General features: G+C 40.1%; 1 protein-coding gene across 2 annotated transcripts in view; it reads right to left on the bottom strand.

Moving 5' to 3' along the window:
- LOC149318985 (sorbin and SH3 domain-containing protein 1-like) overlaps positions 1–27480 on the bottom strand; it is a 204580-nt gene that overhangs the window by 68023 nt on the left and 109077 nt on the right. Inside the window, exons 8-17 of one of the 2 annotated variants that reach the window (XM_089510868.1) lie at positions 26967–27114; positions 24266–24295; positions 20924–20953; positions 16869–17023; positions 15301–15364; positions 13266–13340; positions 12911–12973; positions 8491–8538; positions 6575–6695; positions 3547–3661 (exon numbers count right to left, since the gene is read on the bottom strand). In XM_089510868.1, the coding sequence (XP_089366994.1) occupies positions 3547–3661; positions 6575–6695; positions 8491–8538; positions 12911–12973; positions 13266–13340; positions 15301–15364; positions 16869–17023; positions 20924–20953; positions 24266–24295; positions 26967–27114 (849 nt within the window). The remainder of the gene's footprint in view (positions 1–3546; positions 3662–6574; positions 6696–8490; positions 8539–12910; positions 12974–13265; positions 13341–15300; positions 15365–16868; positions 17024–20923; positions 20954–24265; positions 24296–26966; positions 27115–27480) is intronic. The other variant, XM_089510869.1, reaches the window with a different exon arrangement.

Genomic DNA, 27480 nt, shown 5'->3' with positions numbered 1-27480 from the left:
TGGGCTTGAAGTTTCCCCATGTCCCCCTCCCCCCATTTTTCTTTTTGATTGAAAAGTGGACATAGTCTCCCCCATTCCAGATCAGTATGGCATAAAAAGAGGACAGCCTCTCCCTTTGAACTCCACTTTCTTTGGCAAAGTGTCCTCCAGCTGCTATTTGCCTGAGGTACTGCTATGGTGTGTATGGTTTTTCAGTGAGAAAATATTAAATACTTTCCTCCATGGTGCCCATTAAGGATGGCAGGGCATAGGCCCCTAGAATTGAAACCAATGGTTCACCAGAGATTGAAGCAACTAGAACAATGAGCAAAAGCAATTTGCCAATGCTGCAGCACGCTGTCTGTTATTAAAAATGGAAATAAAACAAAGTCTCACACTGAAACAAAGGCAACTTGCAAACAAGTAGATCACTTCAAGAAATGAAAATTTGGGTGTGAACCCAACAATATCCTGATGTACTGTTCTGCACTTGTATTTGTCTGGAACACAAGGAACACATCATGTTTAAAGCAAAATCATGGCAAGATATTGGCTGATCCCCAGCACACCATCAAAAGTACTACTACATATGGTCCACCAGCAAATCATTACATAGTACTTAAAATCTACCTATGTACATATCTAACACAATCACCCAACTCCATTCCCTCTCAGAATGAAAAGGAAGGCAATTTATATAGTTTATACACGGGATTATGCACAAATCAGAATATTATATACGATATTATTGATTATATGATCAGCATGCTGAGCTCATAATGATATCATATATTTACAATAAACATTCAATTAAAAATGAGAAAAGGGGGTGGGAAAAGTTTAAGTTCACAGCTTGTTTAAAATAATCACTAAGCCAGTTACTCTCTCTCTCTCTCTCTCTCTCTCTCTCACTCATCCTGTTTCTATATATATCAGACCAGAACTTGGAAAAAATAGGCTATCATTCTGTGTTTGGAGATATATTGTAAATTTGTGCTATGCCAATACTATAAAACATCTCTCCCCAAAGTCTCACTTTCTTCCTTGGCTTTTTCCTTCCAAAACTATGCAGAGAGCTGTGGGCAGCTGGAAAACATTTGGATATGTCACTATAGCCAGATGGATGGTGACAACATGATTTTCCAGTACCTCTGGAGAACTCTTGGGATACTCTAGAAGATGAATTCACCATTTTGTGTCTGGTTATAGCCACAGAAGACAAAAGCTCCTCTGCCATTCCTTGCTCTCCCCCAGCTGTGGCCACAGAGGGCCGCACAAATGAGTTTCAGTGCTTGTGCAGAATAGTCTGGTGTAAATCCAACCTATACCATAATGAAGAGCCGCACAGGTGTAAGTTGGATTTACCCTTGTATGTGATGCCTTATTCTTTTAGACTGCAACTCCCAGACTTCCAAGGTAGCATGTGGAAATGTTGTATAGGAGCTGTAGTCCAGAATATTAAATTTTCTAAGTTCTGACACAAATTTCCTTCTCAATGAGAGAAATATTTTAACTCTGTAAGGTTTTATAAAGAATCAAATCACTTGCACAGCTAGCCCACAACTCTCTCTGCTTAATCAAAGATTTTTCTCAGACCTGTTATTTGAGATCTCAACTGCATGCTACGTTAAATGCAGTTGTCAGTTATTTTCTTTTTTTATTCACAATTACTTTGCAGGATCTAATACTGAAGTAGACCCATAGGCAGGTGTGAGAGGTTTAAATCTCCCCTCCATCCATTTTTCAGCTCCCTCTTTGAGCAGGAGCTTTAAAAAGGAAAAAGGAAAAAAACACCCCTCAGTGACAACAAAGGAGTTTTTTTGCTTTTTTTTGGAAGCACACACACAGGTAGTTCTAAAAACAATTGCAGGGAGGTTTACATCTCACCTGCCTGTACACAGTGGGTCTTATGGAGGATGGTCTTATTTATTTTAAAAAAATGATATTTAGTGCATATTGCTAATTTAACATAGCATGCAAACTTGAGAGTCTTTTTTTAGCTGGCTCTGCCACTGATTGAATTGGAGCCTTTGGCATGCAAACCACACATTCCTTCTCAGAGGTGTGTTTCCTCCAATGCAATGCAGATACAAAGACATCAGGTCCTCTCATCTCCCATACCATACACAGCTTTCTCATATTCTTTTATGACATCAGATTATTGGCACAGCAAATGTCTTTTTGCAACAGTAAAAACATGCAAGATCTAAAAACTTTAACCCTAATTTAAATTCCACAGCAGAGGAATGTAATATAAAACAAAATGTGCATCTAGAAGTATCAAAGATTTTTTCCAATACAAATTAAGACATTGTAACACATCAAACCAAAAAGAAGTAATTACATAGATCTCAGGAGTAATCACTCAGATCGTAAAGTAAAGAGATGTTACACACTGAAGGTAGGACAGGTTTGCATTGGTTAAGTTGCCCAGAAAAATGTAATTCTGTTCCATTTCATCTCAAACTTTATTAATGTCAAATGTCAATTTGCTGATTCTTCCTGTAAAGGTGTAAAGACAACATGTTTCTTTCTTTTTTTAAAGTTAAACTTAACTTTAAGGACTTTTTGTGAAAATTACATGTATGCAAAAAAGCTTTGTGCAGAAATAGTAAATATCCTGTTTAATACACACATTTTTCTGAAGTCGAAGCTTTTTACAGCTGGTATCCATAGTTTTTTGTGGTTTTGGGGGCTATGAGGCCATGTTCTAGTTTATTCCTGGCATTTCTCAGCAGACAATGGTTCACTAATTAAACAGATATCATGAGGCCTTGCCATTCAACAACACACAGACAAACATCTAAATCACTGCCTCTCAACCAACAGTACATATACCCCACTCTCTTCCATGCCAGCATTCTCTGAAGATGCCAGCCACAGCTGCTGGTGAAACATCAGGAATAAATTCTTCTAGAACATGGCCTCATAGCTCGAAAAACCCACAAAAAACTACATACATTTTTTCTTCTGTAAAACTCAATGTTTTTTGTACAAATGAAGTATTCACCAAAATTCCCTAAATGTAAAACAATACCCAAAATGTAGAAAAACTCAGAATCTTACCTAGTAAAGAGATTTTCTTAAAAATTATTTGCTCTTGAAACTAGTGAAAATTTACATTCCCTCCTCTGCTGTTCACTGTTGACTAAGTGAATGAATTTACAAAATGCTGACCACAGAGCTGGGAGTCAAATAAGAACAACAAACAGAACCTAAAAATTATCCTAGTTTAATTTTGAAATGTTGCCAAAATGTGCCTAATGAGCCAATTTAAATTTTACAGTTGCTCAATACTGTATCTACATTGGATAGCTAAAAAAGAAGGCAGTAAACATCAGGTGCTCTGTATGAATGTTTGTGACGTCAAAACTGGATTGCATGTGTAGCAAGTGAACTACACTGAAGGCAAAAATCTTCCAAGGAATTCAGCATGCTTCATCCAACTAGCCAGTTGTCTTTACACTACTCAGGATATTGAGATGTTAAATATATTTGAAATGGACATCTAAAAACCTAGTGCAATAGTAAAATGCATATAAAAACATAGGATGAAATCAACATTACCAAATTTTCATTGGCCAGAACTGAGGACTTCCCTGGCTGATATTCATATATGCTTTTAGGTTCAGCATAGTATTTTCTTGTGTCCACCTTTTTGTCTGGAGGTTCCCAGTCAGTCCTGGGGAAAAAACAACCAATATGTCAGAAATTACATTTTCTTTGAAAAATTAATCCTAGTTTGATGCAGCAACAGAGTAGAATGATTCATCTCATGCTCTTTTTGTGTACTATCTAGTTCACATTATTCTGAAGGAGTGTGGAGGGTTTCAATGAATTCCTCATCACTGATTTGCTAAAATATAATCCCACTTGTCAAAAATCCTCTGGCATCCTTAAGTAAACTGTTCTTGTTGTGAGCCTTCAAGTAATTTCCAACTTATGGTAGCCATAAGGCAAACTATCACAGGGTTTTCTTGGCAAGATTTGTTCACAGGGGGTTTGCCTTTGCCTTCCTCCGAGGCTGAGAACATGTGACTTGCCCAAGGTCGGCCAGTGGGTTTCCATGGCTGAGTGGGGATTTGAACCCTAGTCTCCGAGTTGTAGTCTTCAAAAGGGGAGGAAAAGAGGATCCCAACAATTATCGTCCAGTTAGTCTGACATTGATACCAGGAAAGATTTTGGAGCAGATCATTAAACAGAGAGTCTGTGAACATCTAGAAAGCAATGCTATAATCACAAAAAGTCAACATGGGTTTCAGAGAAACAAGTCATGCCAGACAAACCTGATCTCTTTCTTTGATAAAATTACCAGCTTGGTAGATGAAGGGAATGCTGTGGATATTGTATATCTTGATTTCAGTAAGGCTTTTCACAGGGTTCCCCACGACATTCTTGCAAACAAGCTAGTGAAATGTGGGCTAGACAAAGTAATGGTTACATGGATTTGTAATCAGTTGACTGGCTGAACCCAGTGGGTGCTCATCAATGGCTCTTTTTCATCCTAGAGAGAAGTGACCTGTGGGGTCCCACAGGGCTGTGTCCTGGGCCCAGTGCTATTCAACATCTTTATCAATGACTTGGATGACAAAATTGGAAGCACACTTATCAAATTTGCAGATGACACCAAATTAGGAGTAGTAGTTAACACCCCAGAGGACAGGATAAAAATTCAAAATGACCTGAATAAACTAGAAAGTTGGGCCACAGCTAACAAAATGAACTTCAACAGGGAGAAATGTAAGGTACTGCACTTAGGGCGAAAAAATGAAATGCACAGATATAGGATGGGGGACACCTGGCTGAATGAGACTACATGTGAAAGGGATCTGGGAGTCCAAGTAGACCACAAGTTGAACATGAGTCAACAGTGCGATGCGGCAGCTAACAAGGCCAATGCGTTTTTAAACTGCATCAGTAAAAGTATAGTATTTAGATTAAGGGAAGTAATAGTGCCACTCTATTCTGCTTTGGTCAGGCCCCACCTGGAATATTGTGTCCAGTTCTGGGCGCCACAATTTAAAAAGGATGTTGAAAAACTGGAACGTGTCCAAAGGAGGGCGACTAAAATGGTGAAGATCTGGAAACCATGTCCTATGAGGAATGACTTAAGGAGCTGGGGATGTTTAGCCTGGAGAAGAGAAGGTTAAGAGGTGATATGATAGCCCTGTTTAAGTATTTGAAGGGATGTCATATTGAGGAAGGATCAACCTTGTTTTCTCCTGCTCCAGAGAACAGGACCCGGACCGATGGATGCAAGCTACAAGATAAGAGATTCCACCTCAACATTAGGAGGAATTTCCTGACAGTAAGGGCTGTTCTGCAGTGGAACACACCCCCTTGGCGTGTAGTGGAGTCTCCTTCCCTGGACGTCTTTAAACAGAGGCTGGATGGCAATCTGTTGGGGATGCTTTGACTGAGAGTTCCTGCATGGCAGGGGGTTGGGCTGGATGGTCCTTGTGGTGTCTTCCAATTCTATGATTCTATGATTCTAGGTTAGATGGCCATCTTTCCGGAGTGCTTAATTTGTGTAGTCCTGCATGGCACAGTTGGACTAGATGGTCTTTGAGGTCTTTCCCAACCTTATGATTCTAAGAAAGATGCCTTCAGTTACTGCTGTGATCCTATAAACACTTACCTGGAAACAGTGTGACTTACTTATGAGTAAGTATTGACAGGATTGCACTGTTAAAATGCTAAAAGGGAATATCCTACATAAAGAATAATCTGTGTTTTAGAATGCTACACCAGTTCTTTTAACAACTCTAAAATAAAGGTGGAACAAAGTGACAATTTTTCAGTGAAATACCAAGGATGTAAACTCACATTACAAATGCCAAACAAGAAAGGAAGCTTGAACTTTCAGAATCTTGTGTTATAGTATTATATAAATCTATTTAAGACATGATAGAAAGTAACAGGCTGATACCAATAAGTGGACTGGGTCATATCAAACATTCCAGAGTTAACCAAAAGTTCAATGTACTCCTACATCATGTTTTGCAACTGTATATTCATCTGGTGGCAGTGTTGCGTGTTGTTGTTTACATAGTCCATCTCTAGTTTCCTTCTTGGTAGTGGGAAACTTAGCAACTATCATTCATGTTATTCATAACATCAAACTTGTTCCAAGTGGGACAACATTTCAAAAGTGTTTAAACCCTCAGCTAGCAGAGTATTTTAAGTCTGCAGATGGCAGTGGAACAGCATAAACATACAACTTGTTTTGTATCAGCTGCACTAACTTTTAGATTTCAAGTTTATTTCAAGATACTGTCATGTCCTTAAACCTAAATGATCAGCACCTGTCATACATTTTACAGATGATATCATGGCGGTGGTGGTGGTGGGAGACTGTGGTGCAATGTGTACATTAAGACTGCAATACTAAATATGCTTACTTGGATTTAATTCAGTTTGAATCAATGGGAGGTAGTAAATTAGTGCCTTTAGATTCAGTGACTGACAAAACATTATATAAAAAAGAACAGCTCTTGTAATGGCTCTTAAATTGCCCTCACTTTGTTAAATTAGTCACATTGTGTTACACATCCTTTGTCCAAGACAGACCTTAATGATTTTGAACATGTGTTACCTCTCAGAGCTTGGTTTCAGAGATGAGGAACGAGTTGGCAGTGGCAGAGTGGCAGATCTCTTCACGACCTTCTCTGTAGTGATTGTATCATTCTCACTCTTGGAACGGGGAACTGATCTTGCTTCGAATGGTGATTTAAAAAGATATGTTAAGTTGGGAAGGAAAATAATAGGGCCAACAATCTAAAATGTTAGGGGATTTTGCAGAGATATGAAAATTAGTAGAAAAGGATTAACTAATATCGGGGGGGGGGGGGAAGCTTTAAACCATAATTTAGATACATTTATATTCAATGGGGATATTTACTACTGTATTATATTTAGGGTAAAATATATCTATTTAAGATAGCCTAGGTGTTTCTCCTACTGGAATTGTTCTCTCTTATCACTGCTCAAAACAGTGCAGCTGTTATTATCAAACTTCTTCATATGTTGCTGACTGTCAAAGCAGTTTGATTATTTTATACTCTCCCCAGTATCCATGCAGCCTATTAACTGTTCTATCTGATCCAATGAGATAGGAGATCTTTAATGAATCTCCATTTATGTCAGCAATCAATCCCCTCCCATTATGTTTTTGGAGATAGCATAAACAAACGAGGTATAGTAAAATCTTTGCTTTTGGGTGCTTTACATCAAACAGTTTACATCAAACAGTTGCCATCACAGATTAGCCATTGCAGCACCTGCTATGGGTTTATTATCAGTCAATTCTGCTCTAATAATAATAATAATAATAATAATAATAAATTTTTATTTTTATCCTGTCTCTCCTACAGTATCGGGATAAATCTTTGTTTACAACTGAGCAGGCATTCTGCCTGGCACTAGATGGTATCTAGGCTCTCAGTAACAGACACACACAGACACACACACAAATTCTGATTTCTATTTCAGAATTTATATTTTATATATATTTTTCAACCCCATTTTTTACATTTTCATGGCTTAAATTTAGCAATTTAAACCCAAATCAGTGTTCAGTCTGTAACACTGTTCTCACTCCCTTACTGTATTCTTGTATTTGTGGAACTGAATTTTAGTGGCTCAGAATATTTGGATACATGCATCTTTAAGATTATGGCATATATACAATTACTAGTCCCAACTAGAGGAAATCCATCGAATCAATAGAATTTACATGTGTTTTATCTTATCATTCAGTAATTGATTCAATGAGGTCGCGTTGTAACTAGCTAGGGAATTTAAGCATACAGTATTTTGTGTCGTATAGGAAAAAGATATCTGAATTATATTTTAAGAGTTTTTCTTTTGGTCCTTACTTCACATGAATTTCAAATGTTTCTGCAACCTTCTAAATTCTCCAAATATCACAGTTATGAGAAATATCTCATTTCAGTAATGTGGATCCTTTACTGCTTTTAGAAAAGGAGTGGGTGTGGGGAACCTCACTTATTGAGGTTGCCAACTTCAAAAGCTCTTCACACAATTCACCCCACTAGAGTTATTCTTGATTAAGTATTTGGCTTTTGTGTTCTTAACACTGTAATTGTCCAACACTAAAAAAAACCTACACCCCTCCCCCCCAAAAAAAGTAGTTTTGCAAAAACCCAAGATAAATAATTGGAGAGGGTTGAGAAATGTAAATTCAATTGGTTCTTTAGCATATTCTCTCATTTAACATAAGTAGGTTAAATCTTAAGGAAATTAAGTATAATTTTGCTGAAATTACACCTTCAATGTTTCATTGAAAGCTAAATGTTAGCACATTGTCTCTTTTATTACAAGATTTCCAATTTATTTTAATCATTTTATATCACTGGGATTTTGCAATTTGGAAACACAATGTTTACTCAGCTGTAATTACTAGTTCATCAATCCTATCTCCATTTTGCACCATTTATAATTGTCAGTGTTTATATGTTCATTTTGAATATTTAAATATCAGATACTTACTATCTTTGTAAAAGGAGTATTGAGGAAAATAGGAATCAGAGTCTTCATCTGGAAAAGAAGTATAATTTGCTATCATTACTATATAATATTATAACTGAGGACTTTTCCTTCTATTCTTATATGACTCTTAGTGTGAATCCTGATACCATTTGCAGTAGTTTTATCCATTTTCAAGATGGTACCACAAGGAGATAGTATGCTGAGAGAGTTGAAGCATCCTATTCTAATCATGGAAAAGGCAGATATTTTATGGACTAAGCATTATGCGCAAATGCTACAATCACAAAATTCTTTCTATATGTGCTCAATATCCATTATTATTTGAATGCCTAAATAGGACTCCCCACCCATCACCACCTGCAAATTTTACTGCACTTGGTTGTAGGAATGTAATTCTTTGTTAATTTCATTCTTGAAGGAAGCAATGAGTAATTTTAGCTATTTTCTTTGCACTGTGAAAATGTCTTCAAAAATTGCAGTTTTCCAAGTCCCCAATTGTTAGCAATTGGAAACTTATTCTGGCCAAAAAATATATTATTTTGCACAGAAAACTATTTTTGGTGCAAGAAGCAGTAATTTCTGCACAGAAAACATTGCTATGCACAAATACTATTTTATGCAGTGAAAATTCTGTTTCCTGCACAGAAATATTATTCTCTATGTTGAAAATGCTATTTTGTGCTCAGAAGAGCTATGTGTAAAGTTTGGACAGAACAAGTCCTGAACTATGAAGATACTCATCAGTCCAGGATTCTCCTCCTCATGGTTTCTAATATTTGAGAAACCTACTCTTGAACATTTTCCAAATATTTTCAAAAATTCTTTCCATTCCCTACTTGGTTCAAGCAAACATTTGTTTGAAAACTTGTAGCACAGATGAAAGGGAGGCAAAGTTAGGAACCAGGAATCTTTGGCAGGTACTTTAACACCACAACAAGATTACGGTGAGGCCTGGTTAGGCAACAGTTACACCTGAACATCATGGTAAGACAGAACTGACAAAAAAATTCTGGCTTCCTCTAAATGGTCAAGTTGCAGGATCAAGAGATCCTGAGTTAGATGTGATGACAGATAAACCAAACGTGGTTTTCACAGTTTGTTTAGCCACTCATAGTGTCAGGAAAAGCAAGCAGAAGCAACTGAACAGCATGCACACACAAACATGCTTGTTCATGATAATCCAGAATTCTTGGAAATTATTGCAATACTTCCATTTCTTAAAATACATTTGCTTTACAGCCACAGATCCTTAATTGCAATAGTAAATTTATATTTTCTTCTCACACTGCAAGGATACAACTCCATCTCCTGTTCTAGTGAATGGGAGCTGATTTTAATAGCGGTAAGGGCTTTATGTTGGACTGAGCAGCTCTCCCTCCGTCCCTCCCTCTCTGTAGTATCAAAATAAATCTTCCAGTAAGGATATATCTTGATGACAGAATTCTAATAGTATAGAATAGTTCAAAGGCTAGCCTGGAATTTGCAAAAGAACACCAATCTAAACTTTAAAAGACAAGCCTTGTATGACAGTATAGAGGTTAGCAGATTTTTATTCAAGGATCCAGTTCAGTGGCAAATCAAGGAGGGAATAAATCTAAGGGCATCTTGCTCACCGTATTGCTTGGTTTAAGGAACTAGGTTAGAACAAGTAGGTTTAAAGAACTACACAGGTCCTTGCCGGTTTATATAGCACCTGATTCCAACTGGGCTGAAACAGGGTGCCACAGGAAGCTTGCAGGCTACAATGCACCTCAGCTTAGAAGCTGCCATGATGCCACAAGTTGACACTTGGCTACACCGCCAAAGTCCCTTGTTCTGATACAGGTTGTGCCTCACAAAGTTTGCCTCTGCACATTCAAACATGTGAAAAACCCTCCTTGAAAAAATGGCACCACTTTGATCCACAAAGTCTTAGACCCAGCAAAAATAAATGGACATGATCTTTAAAGTAAACTAGAAATCTGCTTCTTCAACAGTTAATATGCAAAGTTATGGACAGAAGCATGAACTGTCCTCTTATGTCTGGCACACTGGGTGATAACAATCCTGGGATCATTAGCATTTGCATCATAAAAGAACATTGGTGCTACTCAAAGTTGTGCATGGGTGGCAGAAATTCCTTCAGTCTGGCAGGCCTACATGAGGCATCTCATGTCTCTGCCATGGTAATGATGACAGCTGGCAGTACATCAGTTCTAACTTGTGCAGTTATCTTTGCTTTGGGAATGCATGTGGAGGTACAACTTCGGGACCCCAAGGAAGACGGAGACTTCAGGTACCCCAAAGAGGGGGAGTGGAGGGAGAAGGAAGGCGGCACCCTGGAGAGGGAATGGTGGGACCCCAAAGGAGAGCGCTGGAAGCAAGCACCGGCCCCTGCAGACTGGGAGAAGGCTGAACGTGAACTCCTGGAGAAGTAAGGCGGAGACCGGAGTGTGAGCAGGGGCAAGGACGCCGAGGAAACCTGAGGGAGTTTATGTTAACGTTCAGTTTAAGTCTGAGTATAGTTTGAGTGCATTTTCCCCTTTGGAGTTGCGTAAGTTTGTACCGCATGTGTTGCAACTTGGGAGGACTTCCAGGCGAGATGCAGGCCGGAGCCCAGGCCCCACCCACACCTTTTCATCTTACAATATAAGTGAATAAACCTGAGCTCTTAGATGTGCATGTATTTTGAAATAATTTTAGACTGTGCTGTTGCAACCAGTCTTGCTGACAGAATAGAACAAACACCTTCAAGAAGTTCAGTATTACCCCAAAGCAGGGATTTCCACTGAAAGAAGACACGCAGATGACTCAAGGACCTTGCTTACAATCTTTTTACTGGTGTGTATGTGTTGGTGGCAGGAGATGGTGACCCAGTTCAGCCTGCATTGGATTCCAGAAGTGGATTGGGGCAATTTGGCTCCCATAGTAAAAACAGCCAAAAATTTCTGAAATAATGAGCAAACATTACTCACTGCAGCAAGAATGAAATATTTTATCAATGTTGAGATGTAAAGAAGTAATGATGCTAGTCCTCATTATTAGAGAGGGGAAGGATAAATATAAGTAACATTGTTGCTTTTAAACCTTAGCTTCCTTTAGGCTTTAACAAAGTGTCAGGTTTGGCCCTTTCTGATAATAATAGCCAACTGTGGATAAATGAATAAGTAACTGGAAGTATGCACCACACAATCAGCTTTCAGCCACCCAGAATTATAAATCTAAACCTCTTCTGGAATGACCTCATTGAGATGACACATCAGTACATCTAGTCAAACACTCCATCTAGACAAAAGATTATTATGTCTTTTGCAGCCACCGGCAAAAATATCAAATATATACAGAAATGAAGAAGCAATTAGTGGCATACACCCCACAATCACTTCTGGGCTGCTTGAAACCATACACCCAGGCTTCTAAGAAAATTTCCTCTATGAGACAGCATACAACTGCAAATGGCCCAGTCCTTTGTTTGGACTCATGGTCAAGCATGGCTCCCAGACACCAATATAACAAATGTACATAGGAATAATCTTACAGCCACTGCAAATCATATACTAAGTCTCCAGGGTGTTTGTGTGTGTCTTTATACAAGTGTTATATTCAGCCAAGTGCTTGGAGCATAATGCTTAGCAGTGAATAACACTCAAAGTGTGTGCTATATGTTATTCTATATCATCTTGTAAAGGAGACTCCCACTGAGATTTGTGTATGACTTCCTATAGCCTCAATGTTACTGTGATGTGCAAACCTCCTGTTGCCAATTCATATGCACACAGTTTATATGTTGCTAGCATGGAATGTCACATTTTATTATATTATGCCCAAATGTGATAGTATGCTACTTCTTAAGATGCACTGTAGCAGAAAGGTGGATGACTACAGAAATCATGTTCAGTGTTTTCCCCCTTCATCCTGCTATATGGTAGGAAATGTAGATGCCCCAGGTAAGAGGCAGAAATTGTGATTACACAAAACTGTGAGATTGCTGCAAGTCTGCCATCTGTTTTGCTTCTTGGGATTACAACCTTACCCCAAAACAAAAAACAAAAACAAACAAACAAAAAACCCCACAAAAACCCACAGTCAATATAATCCATCCCATCTTGTAAGAATACTGGCTTGTGGAATAAGGACTGCCTATTCCATTCAATGAATTGGGAGCCCATGTGCTAAGTAACCACTGCATACACATGGCTTGCACAGAGCACACAAAGACAAGCAGATTGAAGTCCCATGTTACTAGCCAGAAGTCTGTTAGAAAGCTGAAACAGCAAGGCAAAGTCAGGAAAATAATCTAGCAGTCAAGGCATTACTCGGCAGCAGATCATTAGAAGGAAGCAAAAGGCAACTGGCAACTATGAAAACTCTGGTTGGAAGATTAAAGAGAAAGCAGAAGCATCTGTGCAAAAGGAAACGTTAGTTGACCTTGACTATTTACCTTCAGATTTAGGACTAGGAGTAGACACAGGAAACTGGTATGTAGGAGAATAAGGATTTTCCTCTGCAGCAGAGACAGAACAGTGGGATTGACAAGAGCCACAATGAAGTGGAGGAAGCAAATCACTTCCCAATATTCTATCACCATTATGTTTTTGTAGTACTCTTAAGACAGAATAATGGGTTAGGAAGTATTCTGTCTCTGTTCACATCATACAAGGAGGCATAAACGGTACACTCACTATCCAAACATGCTAAAGTGTCAAGCATTCTACCAAGAGAACACTAGTGTGGTAAAAAAGAGTATGGTTAAATCAAACACAAAACAACAGATACTCTGACTAAGCTTATGGTACCTTTGGCTTGGGGCTGGTTATCAGGAAGTTCAGGGAATTTGTAGGTAGGGCAATAAGGGTTTTCTTCAGGAGGGTCTGTGCAAAAAGAGCACATTTGGGGAAAGAACAGACAGGAAAGATATGAAAGGAAAGATGGAAAAATCAGCAAGTATCTCCTCACACATGGATGATGAAATCTGCATTTAAGCTGACATTCCCCAAAGTGCAGGTAACATACATTTGGCCTTATGTTGCCCATCTAGATGAATCATACACAAAGCACTAACTCTTTAGCCTTCCACTTAACTCTCATTCTGTAGTATATCTCACAGAACTTCTCTTCTCTTAATCACCCATTTAATCTAACATCCCACTGCATGACTGCTGAGATGCAGGCAAAGGAAGAATGCAAAGTGGGAGAACGGAGGGGAATTCGGAAAAGTGGCCCAGTTCCAGAATGTTTCCACAACTTTGGATTTCAGACAAATGGAACTGAGAAGGTCTAGCTTGGTACCCATGGGAAAATGACCACTTTATCCAATGATTGTGTTTCTCAGGGCTATGAAACAGGGATTGTCCCTACATTGTCCCTGGTGGCGCAGTGGTTAAATGCCTGTACTGCAGCCATTCACTCAAAACCACAAGGTTGCGAGTTCAAGACCAGCAAAAGGGCCCAAGCTCGACTCAGGCTTGCATCCTTCCGAGGTCGCTAAAATGAGTACCGAGACTGTTGGGGGCAAATTAGCTTACTTGCTAATTAGCTTACTTGCTGTTCACCACTATGATCTTTGGAATAGCGGTATATAAATAAAACAAATTAATTAATTAACTCACAGTGTGGAAACATGCCTGTTTCACAGAGTGACAGCTCTACTAGGGAATCCAAATGGAGTGCTTGTATACAAATTCTCTGGCACGTATTATACAAACTCCATGAACCAAACTATACCTGATATTAAATGCACATAGCAATTATAATGCATGGTTTTTTATTCTTATTCTCTGAAACACAGCTGCAAGCAAGGGATTAGAAAAAGGATGGAGAACTGTGTGGAGCAGGGAACAGTTTTCCATCCCCAGTGGGCAGCACCCCAACCCAAGAATGTCAAAATACCTTGTTTTCTCTTTGTCATGTCACTTCCTGTCACTTTTTTGAAAGATTAACAGAGGTAAAAGATATTTGATAGAGGATGGGGAGTTCTGAGGCCATATGGTGGGTTGAGGAGGATTTCAGCATTTGCAAGCTTTGGGGTACAATTTGAGGCTATTTTTGTGTCTGAACATTGTGCCACAATACTTTTTTCATATAACTTGGGGAGACCATTTGGGGAGGCTTCATGGGTTGCAAAAGTGGGGTTAGGTGTTGCATGTGGTCTATGTAGTGTACTTTCCCTACCTCAGATTAACATTAGGCCATGAGGCACCTCTTTAACTTGGGGCCAGATCAAGGGATATCTCCCCCCCCAGGCCAAAGACAAGACTCCCCCTTTACCAAAGACCACCTACAGAAGTCAACCAGACTAGCAATTACATCTTATTTCAATGCTGGTGACCACACCTGGGGACTGCAACACAGCCTGCTTGAAATGCACAGGTAGTTTCTCCAACAAAGAGGAATGGCTATCGGTCAACATTATTGCACACTCCACACCTGCCATCTTCACTCTTTCTCATGATAGGGCCAGATATACTCTAATCACCCACCTCAATCCCTTACATTCACATGCAAATAGTTCCTCTTAAAGCTGCTATTAGCTCTACAATGGAAACTTGCGTTCTTTTAGAAGTAACAACAACTTCTGTGAAGTGGGGAAAGATTTAAAATCCTCCTCCCACATGCTACATCCCAGTCCTGATGATCCCATCCTGCAACTCCTACCAAATGAACAAAAATAAGCACATTAAATAATTGCACACTTAACTTAAAGTGCAAATTGTCCTTATTCTATCTGGATTTTCTCTTAAAATTCTGGTAACTCAGAATATCTACTAAGATTACCCACACCAAATGATCTCTGTATAGGGATTTTACAAAGTAAGGAGGTAAGAACAGTACCTTTTGTCAGTCTGTGGATTTGTTTGAACATTGTCTTGTACCAGTCCTTTGATCGGTCCGTATTCTAATTGAAAAAAGGAACAGAACAAAATATTTGCATACAATTTTAATGGGCTGCTATTTTGGACTAATTTTTAAACACAGCAACATAAGAATGTAAGAAAACTATGCCTACATTTTCCTACTAGAAAACTAAAGGCCTCTTTAGTTTAATGTTTTGTTTGCATAGTAATTACTCAGTAGACTATGGGAAACTAGAGGAAGAACCTTAATACAGCTGTATCCTTTGTGTTCTAGAGTACAGGGAATCAGAACTATGGCTTAAAAGCCAACCCATTCAAGTGAACAGAAACTTTGGATCTGCAGATCCATCCACCAAATATTCCAGAGCTAAATAGCTTTTAGTGGAGACCCCCCCCCCCCCCCCGGCTATGCCAGACCCAAAGAGGCAGGAATGTTTGTGAAAGGGACAGATGACCACTGGAAGAACTAGTTACAGGTAAGCAACGTGTCCTTCTTCGTGGTCTCCGTACCTCTTACAAACAGGTGATTAGCTAGCTTACTAATGGAGGTGGGTCAAGACAATCAAGGATAAACAACAGCACTGCACTTCCAAACACCACATCAGCATGCACCTTTGAGCAAATCCAATAGTGGCAGATGAAGGTGGATGGCTGGGCCTGCATAGCAACTCTGCATACCTTTAGCAGGGTTGCTTTGGAAGGTGAAGGTAAGCTTAATCAAGGTCAGAGAAGGGTTCTAGAGGAGTCAGGTCTATACCTGTCACATTGTTATCAGTGTTTATATCACCTAAGAAAAACTTTTGCATGATTTTAATTTTGCAAACTGCCTTATATTGTTTCTGTAACTGTCTAGTTTGGGACTGACTCACAGCTGGAAAAGCCCTGCCTGGATGAAGAAGAAGAAGAAGAAGAAGAAGAAGAAGAAGAAGAAGAAGAAGAAGAAGATTTGCTGGCTTGTCAGGACCCAGAGCTGGTGCTGTAACTGGGTTTGGATTGCACAGTAAAAAACATAAAATAAAATCAGACTGAAGGTCTATGGTTTGTTTAGCAGCCCCTTCCCCACCACCTTTCCCTTGTCCTTTTGTGCCGTGTCTTTTTAGATTGTAAGCCTGATGGCAGGGAACCATCTAATTAAAAAGATTGTATGTACAGTGCTATGTAAATTTACGGTGCTATATAAATAAAGCTTAATAAGAATAAGAATAAGAATAAGAATAAGAATAAGAATAAGAATAAGAATAAGAATAAGAATAAGAAGAAGAAGAAGAAGAAGAAGAAGAAGAATAGGGGAAATAATTGGGCAGTGTTCATTAGCATGCTTCACATTTCCAGTATGCTAGGATTCCTTTAGTTCTTTATGATGGTGAACATACCCAATAATTTACACAATCTGGCTATCATAAGGTTCACTGCAATATGAAAAACACTATGACAGCACCGTATCAGGATTGATATTTAAAGCAGTTTCTGTGCTTGACCAACCAAAATTAAAAAACAACACACAGTTGAACTGATGCAGCCCAAAACTGTTCATGATTTCCTTACCCTTAATGGAATGCCTATATCATCCAGTGAAGAATCAGCTATGCACTTTGTAACTCCTGTTCCAACTTCTATTGTTTGTTTTTTCCATTGGCCAACCTTTTCTTGCATAGGTATGGAATCTACTTTATCAAGAACTGGTGCCTCTTGCACTGGCTCTGTAAATGAAGAAAATGTGTTATTTTTGACACACCTAACATTACTATAAAATACCACCAATCAATTCAAAACATCTTGGCGAAACACAGATGAGGAGCCTTAGTGTTTCAAGACAGGATAATTACAACATGACTGGATAAAAAAGAAATTTTAGACGAGCAGCTTATGTGTATTTCATTTAAGTCTGAGATTTGATTGTAATCACTGATCTATAAACAGGTCTATGCTTCCCTGCACCTCCAAGCACCCTACAAATCAAGACACAGAGTCACAGCTTGTTAGCTACTCTAACGTTATAATGCATAATATAGTGCTACAATGTTCTATATTTTAATCTCCACCTCTGAAATTTTTCCTGAAGGGTTTTGGGATTGAGTTCCATGCAGAGTATTACTAATTGCCTCATCAAAGATTTGCCAAGTAGGAGTAATACTACTATCAAAGCATAGCATGCACAGTGGGGCACTTACTAAAACCATGCACACAGTTATAATAACCAAAGCCCATCAGAACAATATGCTTCTTCAGTGAAGATTATAGTGCAGGGCAGGGCTCATGCAGAAGGAGCCAGCATTCATCATAGAATACCTTGAGCAAATCCAGTATAGAGCCACTAAGATTAACACTTTTAATGCTAACTATTTATTCCTAAACATTCCCATTCAGCTTATACCACATCTGCCTAGAATTATGGTATTAGCCCCGTGGCCGATATACTGCATGTTACCCCACAATTGTGCTTTGAACTGTTTGTAATTAGTGTTTGTAATAGTTTTTCACTGTACTTTGTTTTAATCTATATTGCAAACTGCTTTACATCCCATGTCAAGAGAAGGAGGGTGTTTTGTTTTGTTTTGTCTGCCCTGGGCACCTCCTGGACTTTCCTGGTTACTCCAGAAAAATTCAGCAAAAATATTGGACACAGAGCCATTTATATCTGGTTTACTTGTTGTTGTGTTTACATGATCCCTATGATATACAGGGACTGAAGCATTTGTGGAGGAAGGGGACGTGACCATATTTTTTTTTTTGGGGGGGGGAGGGAAATGGTTCCTTTGCAAACTCCATTTCAGTAATGTGGAATCCAGTGTTCTTTGCCACCCTCTGCTGGTCTACAAGAGGGATAACTTTCAATTCTCATTTTTTGTTGTGTGCCTTCAAGTAATTTACGACTTATGGCGACCCTAAGGCAAACCTATAATGTTTTTTTCTTGACAAGATTTGTTCAGATGAAGTTTGCCATTGCCTTCCCCTGAAGCTGAGAGAGTGTGACTTGCCCAAGGTCACCCAGTGGGTTTCATGGCCAAGCTAGGAATTGAACCCTGGTCCCCAGAGTCATAGTCCAATACTCAAACCACTACGCCACACTATAGTAGGATAAGCAAAAATGTGGCTGAAAGTAAGGCAGGGTATGAACATGGATGTTTCCTGTTTTTTGCCCCAAACTAGTCACCTTTAGCTGAAGTAGAGGGAGCTTGATAATCCTTGGGAGCTGGCTGAATTGGAGGGCAAAAGTGGATAGGCTCCAAAGCGACTGGAGAATCAAAATCATGATCAGTTTTTGCATGCAAGCATTGGGAAGACTCAGGGAAGACTCTGTCAACAGGGCAGACTGTTGAAAGCTTGCCACAAAAATACTAGATGTTTGTTTTGTCTTATGACCCATGACCCTGATGTACTGTCTTTCCAGACTACTGCAAAGTAGTGAGTTCTCACTTAGTACTGGTTGGCATCCCTTAATGCTGCTTTTGCATCTATTTGGTGGCTATAGGCCCTGTGCAGACCGGCCTTAAAGGCCAACTTGGGGGCGGAGTCAGGGCATAGAGTCCACATGACACCTTATAAATGGGTATAAAATACTGGTGCTGGGAATTGCCACTGAATGCTCCAGGACAACAGAAATGTTGTCTGGTTATTTAACAGAACCCTGAAAACCACAGCAACAAATTCTACAGCCAGCAATAGTATTTGCCCTTTCAACTTTATAAACTCTACAAGTCTACTCTGTCTGGATACTTCCAATGAAGGACAAAGGTAAGAAAAGAAAAGGAGAAGATTCACAAGAAGTCCAAATAAACTCTAAAGGAAACAGGAAAGACTGTTATAATTGTAAAGTCTAAGGCTTTCATGGCTGGCATCCATAGTTTTTTGTGGGTTTTTCAGGCTATGTGGCCATGTTCTAGCAGAGTTTCTTTCTGACGTTTCGCCAGCATCTGTGGCTAGCATCAAGATGCCAGCCACAGATGCTGGCGAAACGTCAGAAAGAAACTCTGCTAGAACATGGCCACATAGCCCGAAAAACCCACAAAAAACACTGTTATAATTTACATCTATAATGTATATAGAAGTAAATTACGAAGGAAAAATTGTCAGGAGAGCATCCTAGAGGAGGGCATAGTACAAATGTCACACAATCCCCTACCTTCTAATCAAACAGGAGGAATGCAAGTCACTTTGGATGATCCCATAAATAAAATACTTCTACATACAATACATTATGTGATCATGGTGTTTGCCACTACAGGATATGGTGATGGCTTAAAGGTTAAATGGCTTTGAAGGGGAAACTGTTGCGGAGTAGCAGTGGGAGACAGTTGCTGCCTCCAAGGCCTGCTTATGGGCTTTCTGGAAGCATTTAGTTACTTCTTGTTGGAAGCAAGATACTGCGAAGATGAACTTTTACTATGATTCAGCAGGATCCTTTTATAAGGGAAGGAAATATGCGGAACCCTAGCTGTACAGCGAATTGGCTAAATAAAGACAACTTCTGCTCACTGAGAGCAAGCCAACTCATTGGAAGGACCTTTCACATAGCATGACAAGCCAAAAGTTTAGGTAAAAAGCTCACATGTAATTTTTTACTTGAGATTTTTAGGGTACCGGAACCCTACAAGAATATATTGGCAGCCTTGGCTGGCAATTAATAACTGTGTAAGAACAGTAAGTTGGAAAATGTAGTTGCATCTTTTTTTTTACTATAACAAAATTAAGTAGTTCACGCAGCAGCGTATTACAATATTCTCTTCTTATATGCAGGGGTTCAGTTCACCTCCACCCCACTGCTACAGATGAGAAGAAACTCGGGTGGTTGAGCCCCAGTTTATTCAATAATGGCGACATGCACACAATCATGACAGAGTATTCAGTGTGTATTCATCGCCATTTAATAAAATGGGGCATGGCAATCTGTGAACACTTGAATCTGTGGATACCTAACCTACCAATACAGCAGGCACACAGTATTTAATTTAAATGATTTACTACTTTTAATGTTAGCTGTAAAATAATGTAATAGATACTAATTTAAAGTGATGGCTTTAAAAAGGAACCAATACATGGAAGTAGACACCCTGTGTGCCCAATTTAGTTGCAGGTGAAAACTCCTTCAGTTTTTTGTCCTTGATATCAAGTTGGTCTTGAACACACGGCTTTGCTGCAGTTTAAGAGCCCTTCCTAGTATGTGTAGCTGCCAATGTCAGCTACAGGTAGCTATGCTACAATGCATGTGTAAATTGTTTGGGTACAGTAGATCTCCAACTCAGGTATGCCGGAAATCGCACACTTTTTCTAGTGCTTAGGTACATCAGACACATTTGTTACTAATTATTTATTCTTATAATGTATAAGTTCACCTTTCTGTGTCCAATGCACCCAAAGCAATCTTAATGAATGAATGAATGAATATATATATATCCCCCCCTTCCATTCTCAGGAAAGATTACATGAATCCTTCATAGTTAGTAAATTGACTGTAATTTCTTTGCCTCTTCAGTTGTAGCTCTTCAGTTGTGGATTTACTAAAGGTACTCTACTTGATAACCAAACAGTGCCTTTCTTAAAGGGATGCAGCAAGAGGAACAGTAGCAGGGAAAAGTGTGGCAATATTTTAGGCATCATACCTGTGAGGCTACTAAGCCTTTTTTGTTGTTCTGTGAGAAAGGAGAAAACAATAGAGAAATAAGGCCCACACCTGTTGCAGTGATATCAACAGGCACAAAGGAATACATGCTGAATATAACTGTAGATCCTCATCTGATCCTATACCACTATCTTTTCATCAAAATAAACAATTTTTCAGCCCTGCCCCTTCAAGAATTTGACAAAAATTGCAGACTCTCTCTTTAAAAAACCCCACCATATATATACATTTTTCATATAGCTTAAATTATTAGAATGATAGAATCATACTGCATTAAATTGATTATTTTCACATAAACAAACTTGGAATAAACTTACAAAGAACACTTGAAAAGCCTGGATGTTTACCTGAAAATTCACCATTAAGGAAAATATTCAGAGTAATCAAAAGGGTGGATTACACATTTTTTACACTTGGTCCTTAGACCTCTTGAAACCCATTAGACACTATGTCACGTTACAGACAGCCCAAAACAGGCAGTCTGCCGGCGCCGTCATTTGCTGCACCGAGGAGCCCCAGCAGCCAAACTGCGCAACTCCTCGGCGCAGCAAAAAAGAAGCCGAAAAAAGTGGCTTCTTTTAGTGCCCCAGAAGTGGTGCCACAAGTGGCCAATGGCACACTCGCAGCATCACTTCTGTTGCGTGACGTGCGGACACTAGGCGTCTGCAACGTCAAGATGGCGGCACCCGTGTAGAACAGGTGCCGCCATTTTGTACGCGCTCCGTGCATACTAGGGTTAGGGGCATCCGGAAAAGATGCCCCTTTCTAACCCTAGTACTTTATGCCTGTGTGGAACAGGCATTGTTAAGAACCTCTGGTCTACATAAACCGCTATTAAAAGTTTACTTTCATTCTAATTAGAATTAGTATGTTGGATACTTCTGTTACTCATGCATGCTCATGTCTAAAGGACACTCAGAATTAATATAGGATTTGAAGTCAATACTTTGTTCTTCAGGACCATACTAAGTGACTAGTGTTTTATAATCAAATACAGCCTTCTCGAGTTTTTTTTCCCCCTGCCTGGTTCTAATGTGCATGTCCCCCATACAGCAGGAGCAATTTAGATAATCACAGTTGTGCTTTAAGTTGAGTGCAGTAGTGAGAGGAGACATATTTTCCCCATAGTTTTTATTCCAATTTGTGTCAAACACAGCACACAAAGAACACAAGAGCAGAACAATATCATAATTGTAGATGTTCGGACATGTTGCTAAACACAGCATCAAAACCTAGAACCATGGAGCTGAAAAAGAGAAAAAAGAAAAAAGGCAATGAAGGGGCAGGGAGTCCAGAAACACTAACTGAATTGCACAGCCACTACACATTTCTCCCCTGTCCATCAAGGGTGCGTATTCCCGATTTTGCCATCATGCAATCCTGTGCTCCCATTGGTTGGCTGGAACACTCAGGAAAACTGTTGTCTGATTCCCCACATTCAAATTCTTACTGACATTTGTGGGATTTTGTCATTATGGAAAATGCCATGGAGGTTTTCTGGCAACTATTGGTTTACTGCAAACCACTGTTGCTACATGTGATGTGCTTGACAGGTAGGAGTGAAGAAGAAAAGAAGCTGCATGGAGAGCAGCAGAGCACAAGGGAGAGTTAATCCATTCCCATGCCATTGTTCTGATAAGCGGCTTGTGAATCCTTCTTTTGTGGTAGCATAGCAGCCATGAGCATTCCTCATAGGCCGCAGCAGGCTCATTGTTGGTGGGTATACTGTTGGATACTTACAGTACCCATCCAGCAGCATCGAGTGGTGGGATGGGTTTATGTTGAATGTGTGGTCTTATGAGCAGTGACTGCGGAACTTCAGGATGCCTTAAAGGATTTTCTTCAAGTTGATGGAAGTGCTCCATGCTGAGATCCAGAAGAGATACACCTGCATGAAGAGGGCTATTCTATCTGAGCAACAAATAGCCATTGCTTTATGGCTGCTCACAAACAGATGCTTCTATGGACTCACTACATAGCACTTCAGTGTTGGAAGATCCACCATGGCAGATATCGTCACAGAAGTCATCCTGCCCAGGGAGTTGATTCTCCTGCCTTGCACCACTTTCTTAGGTGTGTATATATGACCCCCCCAAAAGTTAACTGCATGTGTGTTCTTTTTTTAAAACAAATTTTGTTTGGAAATTGTTTGCATGAATGGATGGATGGTCTTTTCTCTGTGTTCCCCTTTCCCACTTTACTGTCAACAGAGCATGGATGGCATCAATTAATTGGGTTCTCCCCAAGTGGCTGGGGCAATGGATGGCTGCCACTGCCAGCTTATTATCACCAGTGGCACAAGGAGGAGAGTTTATCAATCACAAAAACATGTGCGGCATTCTGCTCCAGTACACTGACCCACACTGCTCGCTTTATTGATATGCAGATTGGGTGCAGCAGCTGACAAAAGAGCACACATGCAATAAGCATGTTTTGAGGATCATCCAGACCTCTGCCATTTATGAGTCAATGGAGGCTGGAGTGTTTGTTCTGGGAAACCAAATCATCACAATTAGGGACCAACAAGTTGGGCCAATACTTCTTTCAGACAGTGCCTACCTAATTCAGAGGTGGTTGATGAAGCTATACTTGGGTTCCCTTGATGTCCAAAAATATATGCCTAAATAGAGCAAGAAACATGGTAGAGCGGGCATTTGGTGGCCTGAAAGCAAGGTGGTGATACCTAACGCCTTATTAGAGGTGGCTGAGGAGAATGTGTCCCCAGTCATTTTAACCAGTGTCATTCATCACAACATTTGTGAAAGTAGAGATAACCTTCTGGAGGGCAAACGCATCGTGTGAGGAAGCATATGCTTGACAGTTTGGGGGCTCCTTTGGTGCACAATAAGGATCACAAAAAGGAGGAGGAGGAGCAAGTGCCGAAAGCCCTTGAAAATCACCTTTGGACTACAGGGATGTCATGGGTTAAATTTCTTCTGTGAAATATATTGTTTTGGAGATAAAGCTTATTGTTGCTCTTTTGGCTAATGTTTGCTGAAATAAACGTTTGCTGACAAAGGCAATAACAAAGGAGTGTGGTTTATAATTGATACTAATAATAATAACAATAATAACAGCAACCTCAATAATAATGAAAGCAATATCAACAACAACAACAACAACAACAAAAATTCTTGTAGTCACTGTTTGGGGTGTGTGTGTGTGTTCAAACAATCAATCTTAAATGGGATTGATTGTCAGGTAGCTTAGGTCAGAACCAGAATCATAAGGATACAAGCATCTGTGCACATTTGTTGCCCAAAGGGCACTATGATGATGCAGGGGAAACCAGGCAATACTGACAATACTAAAGAACAGTTACCTTGTAAACAGCTTTGCAGCAGTGTGGTGTCTGAATTTTAAGGAAATAACATTATTATTATTGTTATTATTACTATAATTATTAGAAAGGAGTATATTCATGGATGACAGTTGATCATTGCATGCTTTGCTTGCCTTCCTTGGGGGCCAATAGATGATTCTCCAGTGGCAATTATTGTTTTTTTCAAAACAACAACAACAACAATTGGACAAATGTTTGGGATTGGTGCACTTAGCCCATATCCAGAATTTTGGTCAGACATAGAGGTTTGTGCACATGTTGTTCCAAAGAGCAGGATGATGGCCAGAGGCAATCCTTCCAAATTGGATACTGGAGGAGTCAGGAGAGCTCTAGGCACTCTGGGAGAGTGTTAGGCAGCCTAGTTAGAATGATTATTTGCTGAAGCATGTGCAAAAGCTGCAGGACAAAATTAAGTTACTGCCTGGCAATAATTACTGCCTGGCAAAAATCTTTGAGAACTCCTGGAGAACAGGAGAAGTCCCATTAGAATGGAGGAGAGCAAACATCATTCACATCTTCAAAAAAAAAAAAAAAAAGGGGGGGGGAGGATCCCAACAATTATCACTCAGTTAGTCTGACATCAGCACCAGGAAAGATTCCAGAGCAGCTTATCAAACATAGAGTCTGCAAACATTTAGAAGAAAATGCTAAAATCACAAAAAGCCAATGTGGCTTTCTTAAAAACAAGTTATGCCAGACTAATCTGATCTCATTTTTGGTAAAATTACCATCTTGCTAGATGAAAGAAATGCTAGATGAAAGACATAGCATATGTTGATTTCAGTAAGGCCTTTGACAAGGTCCCCTATGCAAACAAGCTAGTGAAATGTGGGCTGGACAATGCAACTGTTAGGTGGATTAGTAATTGATTGACCAGCCGAACCCAAAGGATGCTCAGCTATGGCTCCTCTTCATCTTGGAGAGAAGTGACCAGTGGGGTGCCACAGGGTTCTGTCCTGGGCCCAGCCTTATTCAACATCTTTATCAATGACTTGGATGAAAGAACAGAGGGCATGCTTGTTGAATTTGCAGATGATGACAAATTAGGAGAAGCAGCTAATACCCCAGAGGAGAGGAGCAAAATTCAACATGACCTTAATAGATTGGAAATCTGGGCCAAAAATAACAAAATTAATTTCAACAGGGAGAAATGTAAGGTACTGCTCTTAGGGCAAAAACAAACAAACTCTAAACACATACATGGGGCATACCTGGCCTGGCAAAAATGTGAAAGGGATCTAGAAGTCCAAGTAAACCACAAGTTGAACATGAGTCAACAGTGTGGTGAGGCTGCTAAAAAGGCCAACGGGATTCTGGGCTACATCAACAGAAATATAGAGTCTAGGTCAAGGGAAGTAATAGTGCCACTCTATTCAGCTTTGATCAGGCCCCACCTGGAATACTGTGTCCAGTTCTGGGAACCACAATTCAAAAAGGATGTTGACAAGCTGGAGCATGTCCAAAGGAGGGCAACCAAAATGGTGAAGGGTCTGTAAAAGAGGAGATACTTAAGGGACTATGGCGCTGTCCAGATGGACCTTTTAGCATGTACTGAGTATGTGTTAGGGTTGCCTCAGAGCATCCTTTACAGACACTCCCTAACCCTAGCACGTACTCTGTACGTCAAAATGGCAGCACCCTGTACAGATGGCGTGATGGCTGAGCCGCGTCCAAATGGTGCGGCGCGGCCATTATGAGCTGGCACCACTACAGGGCACTTGTGGTGCCCTTTCAACAGCGCCAAAAGGAGCTCCGAAACAGAGCTCCTTCTGCTGTGCATATCGCTGGCACAGCCTTTACATGGCCATGCCAGTGATACAGAAGGGAAAGGGGCTGAGTGACCCCTTTCTGTCTCTCCCCGCCGCTGTCAGGGTGTCCTTGGGGCATGAAGCCCCAAGGACACCCCTTTCCAGGCCGCAGGGAAGTGGCGTTTTGCCACTTCCCCAAGGCCTGGAAAACCGGTGGATTGGGGCCTCCGAGGCTGCTGCTGTAGCCACTGAGGCCCTGATCCGTCAGGGAAAGGGGCGAGTGCAGGCCGCTCCAAAGGGGCGGTCTGTATCCTGCCTATGTCTCTGCCCTATAAGTAGAGATTTAGGGAGTTGGGTATGTTTAGCCTGGAGAGGAGAAAGTTAAGAAGTGATATGATGGCTCCATTTAAGCATTTGAAGGGGGTGTCATACTGAGGAGGAAGCAAGCTTGTTTTCTGCTGCTTCAGAGAATAGGGCCCAGAACAATGGATGCAAGAAAGGAAAAGAGATTCCACTGCAGCTGCCCCAGAATAAACTGTACTTTGTATGCTTGGCCAGGGGTGAATGAAGAGTATTTCAACACTGTAGACAGCTCCTAGATCATGAAGAAAGAGCACTGTCTACTGATTCCAATGCTGCTGAAATGATCACTGAAGGTTGTTAAAGTAAAGAAAAGAAGAGACCTCTTCCTCTTAGTGTAGCCTTGCTGAAAGAGACACCGCAGAGACTGAGGTCCACTATTGCCACGAGTCAGAGCAGACACAGACCTTTACCACTTTTTCTTGTATGATGGAGCTACTCTCAGTAATCATCGTTGTTTTTTTCTCTCCAACTCATCTTATTCCCATCATGGCAACTACCTAGTTAGATATAATGGACATAGCAAAAAATGTTAACCTGAAAGAAGAAATATTTTAGGTTTGTATCCTTACCTCTGTTGTGCTGCAAAAGTACAATGGTGGGATTGACGATTGTGGTGGAGGGGTAAGCAGAGGAAGGCTTGCTGGCCACTGTTAAGGAGCCATAGCATTCAGTGCCACTGCTGGTTCTGGGTGCTTCATAAAGCTGAGGGCAGAGATCCTAAAACAAATAAGTGTGGATGTCATTATTACGTAGGAGTAAGATGTATCTGTAGATACATCTTTACAATTGGTAGATAGTTTCTTTGCAATTTAAAACAAACCAGAGAAATATGTAGTACAATGCACAAGCATAAGAAGTTGCTCTGGCACATTTTCTTACTGCAATTAGCACACACAAAAGAAAGATTAAGTAACAAAATTCATTTGCACTGGGCATTACTCAAGCCAGAAGTGCCACTGAACAGAGTAATCAAAGGCATAGCACACAGTTGGTGGTAAGATAAGGTGTTCTGCTCTACAGTCAGGCAGAAAAGAGAGTTGCATGTGGGTAAAAAGAGGCCTTCCTTTCACACAGTAATCAGGC

The sequence above is a fragment of the Sceloporus occidentalis genome, unplaced genomic scaffold, assembly GCF_023333645.1.
Source record: "Sceloporus occidentalis isolate IW3139 unplaced genomic scaffold, rSceOcc1.0.p SCAF_2, whole genome shotgun sequence".
Taxonomy (NCBI): Eukaryota; Metazoa; Chordata; class Lepidosauria; order Squamata; family Phrynosomatidae; genus Sceloporus; species Sceloporus occidentalis.
This window is presented reverse-complemented; position numbering and strand designations above follow the sequence as displayed.